Consider the following 8,758-nt stretch of genomic DNA (forward strand, 5'->3'; position numbering starts at 1 on the left):
GTGATGATGATGAGGAGCGAAAAGCTATGTTGGGGGCATCATAAGGCAAGGTGGCAAAGTGCCAACCGTGGAGAGTGTGGAGAGACTTTGATAGAATTAAATGGTGAAGTGGATAGGAGTCTTGGATGGTAGCGTTCAAAACTGAGCAAATGGGACATCATGAAGAGGCAAGGCACTCAAAAATGACTCTCTCTTCCAATCTTGCAACAACAACAACAAAAACAACAAAAATAAGGGCCAGCAAAACCCCAAATTGTGTGTGTGTGAACGTTCACCTTCCCCTTCCAAAAAATTGCCACTTTTCTTTCTTCTGTGTTCCTTACAAAAGAAATCAACCACTGCACTGCTCCTTGTTGTCCTCCTGGTTCACAATTTTCCAAGTCTGCTCTGCTACACACTGCCCTCCTTCTTCTCCTCTTTGGATTCCTTCATTCATTGCTTCCTTCTCCGTCCTATGGTTGGTTTTTTTGGGGGGGGGCCATCCCTTCCTCTGCCAGTAGACTCTTTCCTGTCTCTCATCTCAGTTAAACTTCTTTCTCCATCCCCCTCAGCCATAGCTTGAGCCCTTGTCGAGGAGACCTTTTACAGACAGAAGCTCTTAACGATGATGTAGAAAAAAGCTCGAGCTCAGTTCATTTGTTCTTGCTTTGAGAATCTCGCACAGAAATTCCCAGCCTCGCCATTCGCTGCCAATCCTCCAGATTTCTCTGCGACGAACTCGCCTTCCCGATTCGATCTCTCCATTATTCTGTTGCCCTGCCCGAGGGCGATCGATCGCACAGCAGAATCCTTGGCTCTGCAGTGTCCAGCGCCCTTACCACATCTTTCCCAGGACGGTTTCTCCCTCGCCTGCTTGGCGGCGGTTTCGTTCCTGATAATGTAATTTATGCCCGCCGGATCGATTGAGAAAAAAGTCTGCTGATCTTTTATGCTCCACCTCGGTTTGATCTCATTCCCCCATGCGACAAGCTCCCATGCTTGCTTAGTGGCGCGAGAGATGTCGTTGATTTGGCTTCTTTTATGAGAGAACGTCGTCCTTATCTTGCTCACCAACACAGCCCGAGACTCGAGTCTCAAGCTGTGCCATGGAGGCCGTCGCAGGCGTTTGCGAAGCCGGCGGTGGGACTCATCAGCCTTTCAGGCAGGACTGGTTGAGCCCGCGAATCTCCTTCTCGCAGGATTTTGCCATGACCGACAGTAGCACTCACTCCAACAACAATTCCAGCAGACTCTCGCCAGAGAAGCGAAAGTGGGAGCAAACGAGCGAAGATGACTACTCCGCTGAGTTCGAGTTTCGCATGGCTTCCAACAACAACAGCGATTCGAAGTCTCATGGCTCGCAGCATGCTTCTGGAGAGATGATGCTCTCCGCAGATGAGCTCTTCATCGACGGGAAACTCCGACCTCTTCATTTTCCGCGCAACAGGCCTCTAGCCAGCGACGATCTTCACTTGCCTTGGCAGGCTTCTGGTCACAAGCTTCTCCTGCAGAAAGCTCACCGTTACCCCATGGCTCGCCACCTCAGTCTTGAGAGCCCGCGGTGTTCTTCCCTCAGCTTCGATGCCTCCCATGATCCCAGCAATCGGCGAGCATGTCTAAGCTTGGAGAATTCTCGGAGCTCGTCCCCATCCCGGAACTCTCTCCCTATGACAAGCCCCGTCTCTCCCAAAGCTTCCTCCAAATACTCTTCCAAAATCAAGGAATTCTTCAAGCCGAAGAAGGTGCCCTTGCAGCCGTCCAATCCCCAGCTCAGTCGGGACAACAGTGTCACCTCCAGCTGCAGACTCCCTATTTCTCCCAGATCGTTCTGGCCTTTCTCTAGAAGCAATTCTGCGGGTGAGAGCAAGACCACTCCGGCCGTTCCGGCTCTTCCTCGCAGAAGCAATTCTGCTGGCGAAAGTAAAACAACTAGCACACCTGTGAATTCCAAGAAGGCCGATGCTGTTGACGTAACGAAGACATGCGATTCAACTGTGGGATCCTCGAAATTCCAAGGTAAGACGAGTCATTCTATCTCTACATCAGAGTTTGCACCGAAGGGTGGCCTTATTCGAAGCACATACAATCCCTCGGCCGCTTCCGTTGGCGGCTCGGAGCTTGCAAGCTCTTCTGCAATGCCTCGTTTATCCTCTCCCTCTCCAGCGTCCAATGTCGTCTCTGTACATAAAGACGAATCCTATTCAACCGAGTCTGTACTTTCGATGGAGGGGTCTAGATCCCTTAGGGTAGCTGCAAGTCTGAAGCAACCAGATCAATCTGTCATTCCAATAGACGCTTACAGAAGTGTAAGGAAAAACGAAGGTATGAACGCAGCCAGAGTGAGAGGATCCGGCAGCCCGGGGCGAGTGTCGAGAAGGAGAGTTAGCAGTCCTGCGGGCAATTTTGCGAGAGGCAGTCCTGGGAGAAGAGGGGTTTGGAGCGCTCCAGGAGGCAAAGGCAATACTGGAAAGATAGTGCTGAGGAACTTGGAACGATGCAGTGCAGGGACAAAGGTTGGAATGAGCAGGTCAGGGGGGGAAGCGAAGAGCATCGATGGCAGAGATGGCTGGAAAGGAGCAGAGAAGCGCAATGCGTATCCAGGCGCTGTGAGGGTTTCTCCTGTGCTGAATGTTGCGATCTACAGGGGAAAGACGACATCAAGGACGCGACTCTTCAGCTTCGGTAATCTGTTCTCCTCCAGAAAGGAGAAACCCATGGATGCTCCGATCAACAATTGGAGAAGTGGAGCTTGATGATCGAAGTGCTGTGTATTTGTTAATTTTGATACGTTTCCCTTCAACTGGCCACAGCCTTGTACGTAATTCCTCATCGAGGTATCCATCGAGTGAAGACTCGTGTGGCCAAATCTTGTACTCTTTTTCTGTCGATTAGTTTGATGATAGCTTGCTAATGGTAGTTAGTCTCCATCTTCCCAGCTGTGTCTGCCAGTTACGGTCGTGCTATATGATCTATCATGCTTTGCTCGATGATCAGTCATTTGGTCCGTAATCTGCTTGAACAAGTCATCTGAAGCTGTGAAAATGCAAGCTACTGAACCTTGCTGCTCTTCCAGCAGCCGAGTGTTGTGCCTGTTGTCACAGAAATCTGTGAAAATGCAAGCTACTGAACCTTGCTGCTCTTCTAGCCTAGTGAATTAAGCCTGTTGTCACAGAGTTTCAACCAGTTCAAGCTCGTTTGCTGTGCATGTAATTAATTGCAAATGGACGCACTAATGCCTTTCTGCAGTCCCGATGCTTCATATACACAACGTAGAGCTTTATGCCATCTCCACGGATCATTCTCCTTAGATCTCACTAGAGCTGCCGCTTCTCAACTAACGAAGGTTGAAACCCTTAGATTGATTGCTCTTGCATTTTGTAAATACAGTTGGTCTAATAAATGTACAGGGTATGTTGTTCTCATTATTATCATTCGCAGGCTTGTGATTCTTCTTTGATCGTATAGTGTAGTTCTCGATTATCGAATCATTAGGCAATTGCTCTGTCGGAAGTAGGGCTGGTCGAGATGGACTGTGCGGGTCAATCTGAGAAGAGAGACTCCTCTCATGCAGGAAGGCTAATCTAGGGATGTCCGTTTGGGATGTAGTTCCTTATTTGATCCTCAAAAAAATAGTCTTTCTAGTTTTGCAAAAGTCGCAGGGTTTCGCAGACAGCATTGCCTTTCTAAGGGAAGGTGAACGTGATTGAGTCGATGAGGATTGACAACATCGTCCACCCTAAAACATTTTTGGGTATCAATACAAAAAACCTTCAAATCTTACAAGGTTTCTTTCTAGATTTTGCAGTTTTTTTCACTAAATTTGCGAAATTCAAAAACCTTCATGTTTTTTCTTGCTCCTCAATCGCATTAGTCAGGTAATAAGAAAATCAGGTTATGCTTCATAAATAAGGAAATTTGAATAGTTTCCTATACTACAAGGAAATCGGATAACTTTTCTCACTTGCATTATGCACGTTTGTTTTTCCTAGCACTACGTTCAAATTGTATCTTTAAATCGTATTAAAATTTCCCCTTTCTTCTTTTGGTCTAGTTTTTTGGTTGTGACCCGCCCCCTTAATGAAAGCTTGCACATTTAGTTATCTTTGAAAAATTCCCCTTGGAATCAAACATACAGTTTGTCAAAGTTAGCAAAATGAGAACATAAAATGGGTGAAGGTATGGGAAAAATGAATTAGCAAGAGCAAAATGAATTAGCAAGAGGGGAGGGTGGTGCATATATTTGGGGAACTATTGCCTAGTACTTACTAGCAAATTAAAATTGGAGAAATTTTTGTTCTTTTTTGTTTGGCTTGTCCTTAATTTTAAGTTTTTAAAGTTTTTGGAGGAAAGAGGAATGATATCCTAATTTGGTTTAGGGGTGGGTAGCCTCATAAGGAATGACTAATCATAGAGTATGTTTGAGGAGATTTCCATTTTGATACCGTGGTTGTGGGGATTCCCAAGCGCCAACCCATATTGTGTTTCCACGTGTAGGAATTCGGGTGTTGCATTGTGGTTGTAGGATCAGCGAGGACCAGTGTAGACCAATGAGAGTATGTTTGAGGAGATTTCCATTTTGATACCGTGGTTGTGGAGATTCCCAAGCGCCAACCCATATTGTGTTTCCACGTGTAGGAATTCAGGTGTTGCATTGTGGTTGTAGGATCAGCGAGGACCAGTGTAGACCATTGTAGAGGCAGGGCAGAGTTGTGCATTGAGGGATGGGAGAGGGGATTGGTTGGATGAGTTCATGAGGCTAAGGCTCTCCCTTCAAGGGAAGTTGCACCCAAGAGGCCATTTGGATCCAAGCATTTTTGTTGGGTCCAATTGACCATCGTTCGCTCTATTTGCCACCTAAATGTTCAAGCGTGGGAACTAAAGAGATGTCCCTTCTGCAATTCAAATGGGGCTTTTTGCCTCGTGGAAATAGCTAGTAAAAAAAGAACAAAACAAAACAACTTCAAAGAAGTAATTACACACACTATTGCACAAGTGCACACTTTAAAGGCAAAAATGCACTTTGTGTAAGTCTTGCATGTACCATAAAAGCACTTGAGGATATCTAAAACCTTTGTCCCTAGAGCATTTGGAGGCTTGGTCTTTAGACATCAAAGGCTTCCTAACAAATTTACATTGTCATGTAATCTCAATTGCTCGAATTAAACTCCGGAGTGGGAATTGCTCATCATTCTTCCAATATTCCATTTGAAAACAATATAGATTTGAGCTCTTTGAATCCATGTAGGGCTGCTCTCCACCATGCTTAAGCCCCATAGCACTCCCAAAGCAAATGGTAGTGTTTGTACATGACACTTCTAGATTTCTTTATTATCATTAGTAAGAAGTTTACAGTAATTAGGGGGTTTTCACACCCGCCTACAAATGAGTGAAGCCCCCAAAAATGATGTTTTCCATATGTTAGCGCTAATGAAAGCATTTGTCGCTTGCCCATTTCACAAGAGGCGAATGAGATTTTTAAATATTTATGAATGCGATGCCATTATCTCACCAAGTAGAGTTGCTTGGGTTGGATTCCCACGTGCCACTTGCAATTGTTGCTAATTGATTAATTTTCTTTAGAGGCTTCCTTGGGTGGCAAAGTGAGTTCGCTTGAGTTTTCTTGGGTTTTCTTTAAAGGCTTGGGTTGGATTCCCAAGTGCCACTTGCCACTTGCAATTGTTGCTAATTGGTGGATTTTCTTTAGAAGCCTTTTTAAGAGGCAAAGTGAGTTCGCTTGAGTTTTCGAACATGATTGGGTTTCTAGTCATCTGGTTGGGTGGAAAGATGTATGAATAGAAACCTTGTTGCTTAGGTAGCATGGGCTCTGGGCGGATTGCCTTTTTTATTGAACCATCAATGTATATTTTGGTCATTTTTTGGGGCCCCCTTGTCCTTATGAATAAAAGTCGACATGAAAAGAAAGGGGAGAAAAAAAAACATAGAGGTGAAATTGTTTTTCGATTTGCTATTTTGTCCTTCATAGGAAATTTACATGCAATGAGGCACCATACAAAAAAATTCAGTCTATTCAATGGCGTGGCTTCCAAGAAGTCTTCAACAGTTGAGCCCATACTTCCTAGGAATGTAATGGCACCACTTCCTTTCAAGTGAATTGACCATCTAAGAATGGGACTATTTCGCCATTCGAATTTCATATTGTTAAGTGACGAATGTAAAAAGATTGTTGATTGTGTGTCAACTAATATCTTCGAACCAGATCATCCACACCTTGCCATTTGTTATGGATTGGATCCCATAAACATGACTAGGACCACAATCCTTTATTATTTAGCCGTTTAGCTAAGTTGGGCTTACCTTTGATAAGGGGAGATAGCATCTTTAGGATTTATCTATATGTTTGGCCCCAATGGTCCATCGATTCTCAATCTTCTCTAGACAATCCAGGCACAATCACTGAGCTTTTTGGTCCAAAGGGAGATCCATTTCCTGAGTGTTTAACCTTAATGGATATGGTGAAAGTACTAGTTCCTACCATTGCACTTGCCTGGCATAAAACCATGACTTCCTTGTTGTTCAATCTAAAACCGTACTAGGAGAACCCATGGTTGCTGAGTATGAATTGTAGTAACCTATTTAGACCAGAGTTTCTCACATTTCTCTTGGAGGAGTTCAATGTTGAACCCCAAGACTAAGGAATTGAATGCTCATTATTTTTCCACAAGAATTGATTAGATAGCCTTTCAACAAAAGAAAGGTAGTGATAGAGAATTGGAGTAGTGTGGCAATGTAGACCAAGACTGGAGCAAGAATATGCTTAAGAACAATAAATCTACCAAGTAATGATAGTAGCTTGTTGTGCCATTTATGAAACTTTGGTTGCAACCTAGCAAAGCATAATTCAAAGCTTTGTTTTGTTGTGACTCCACAACCCATCACGCATCCAAGATATCTAAAAATGGTGTCATGTCCAATCATGGTGAAGCCATACCCGTGATGAGCCAATGAGGGGATGATTCTTAATTCAGATATAACATTGAAGCTTTTGAAGAATTTATCTTTGAGTCCAACGAAGATATAAACCTCCATTATAACCCATGAGATTATCAAGGTTATCTGTTCTGCAACCAATATATTTGTGTTGTCGTTAGCAATCAATTGTGGCGGGAAGCAGTCACAATTTGGCAAGGTTACCCCCCAGAATGGAGCCTTGGTTAGAGCCTTGGTTAACATGGTAATCCATTTGCCATACCCATGGATCGGTGACAATTGCGAACAATAGTGGGGCTTAAGGGTAGCCTTGGTGAAGAGATATTTGGAGAGGAAAACAATCATAGTAGTGACCATTGATTGCCATCGTTGCAGTGGCATTTGAAAACAAAGTTCTCATCATGTTGCAAGAACTGTCTCGAATCCTAATGTCTTTACTCGGAGTAAAAACTTTTGGCTAATATGGTATTATGCCGTCTCAAGATCTTAATTCAAAACCAATAACCTCTAATTTTGAAGAAGTGAGTAATCAATAGCGAGTGACAAATTTGGATTGTATCATGAATATTTCAGCCATGGAGGAATCCATACTGCTTGGGGTGTAGGATGTGAGCTAGTATGAACTTAACTCTCATCGTGATCACCTTTGCTAGGATTTTATGGCTATGTTCAACATGTTAGGGGATGCCAATCTCGTGGTGTCAACCTATTCATAGTTTTTGGGACTAGCTTGATTGCACCCCTATTGAGGAAAAGTGCCCAAGTGAAAGCAGTGGTTCAGTAACTTGGCAAGTGTAGAGCTACAAATCTCCCAAAATACTAGTAAAAGTTGATAGGGATCCTATCTCGGCCTACTACTTTTATTTTGCCATTGACTGTATCACATAATGAAGTTGATTATCAGTGAATGGTCTTTGAAGATGTGGCGCCTCTGGCTGAGACATTAGGGATGGAGTCCCTTGAAGACGTAGGCCGTGTACCAACATTGCTGGCAAGGTGACGAGCCATAATCCTAGCAATGTTGTTGGCTCCAAAACCCTTGTTGCCCTGTTGGCCATGCAAAATAGTAATGCTTTCTTTACATTTGTTATCTTTATGAACTTGAAGAAAAATTTAATCGGTCATCTTGGTCCAACCATTTGAGATCAGATTGGACTCTTGCAATTGCAAGTTTGTCATATCGTGATTGTTGAGCAATGTGCATGGCCTCCTTGTCTTTTAAAGTAGAGACACAAGTACTCTTAATTGCATTCTCAAGATGCAGCTGAACTCCCCAAACAATTGGGTGCAATCAGATAAGATGAACCACCTCTTCTTTAGTCATCTTGTAAAGGAGACACCTCAATCAAGTAGCTAGCCTACCCTTTGACAAGAGGAAGTCATGCATAAACTTCCATAGTAGAAGTCACTCACAACCTTTCAATATTATTGACATCTTTTGTTCCACCACTTCGAACCTCTTTAAAATTCCACTTTCCATAAGGGATCTATCTACAACACGACAAAAGTATAAATGAATTTCATAGTGGTTATCTTTATATTGGTATCTTTTATCATCATCGACTAATTCATGTGGCAGGAGTCTGCTTTTCACTTCAATTCACAATCTTGGATCTCCCCAAAAAATCCTATCAAATATTATTGGGACGTCCTTGGTTATGGGAAGCATCAGTCCTCCATGACTGGGGAACTGAGACTGACAATCTAGAATCGCGACACCATAGTCAGGGTGAATGTGGGAACAGGAGCTATAAAACCAATTGTGACTAGAGCATTGGATGTCACATCTTCAACGACAATCTCAAGAAAATCAGCTCCCTTGCAACAGCAT

General features: G+C 43.5%; 1 protein-coding gene across 1 annotated transcript; it reads left to right on the top strand.

The window, feature by feature from the left end:
• The first annotated feature begins 331 nt into the window (after window positions 1–331).
• LOC147889426 (uncharacterized) lies at window positions 332–3,370 on the top strand. Its single transcript, XM_087391806.1, has one exon. The coding sequence runs from the start codon at window positions 1,086–1,088 to the stop codon at window positions 2,730–2,732; it is 1,647 nt and encodes a 548-aa protein (XP_087247932.1). The 5' UTR covers window positions 332–1,085; the 3' UTR covers window positions 2,733–3,370.
• Window positions 3,371–8,758: the final 5,388 nt, after the last annotated feature.

Source organism: Dipteris shenzhenensis, chromosome 20, assembly GCF_047967505.1.
Source record: "Dipteris shenzhenensis isolate YYH24624 ecotype China chromosome 20, Dip_SZ_1.0, whole genome shotgun sequence".
NCBI lineage: Eukaryota > Viridiplantae > Streptophyta > Polypodiopsida > Gleicheniales > Dipteridaceae > Dipteris > Dipteris shenzhenensis.

Bases quoted from the DNA above. Each gene is read 5' to 3' on its own strand.
- LOC147889426 (XM_087391806.1), top strand. From the start codon at position 1,086: ATGGAGGCCGTCGCAGGCGTTTGCGAAGCCGGCGGTGGGACTCATCAG.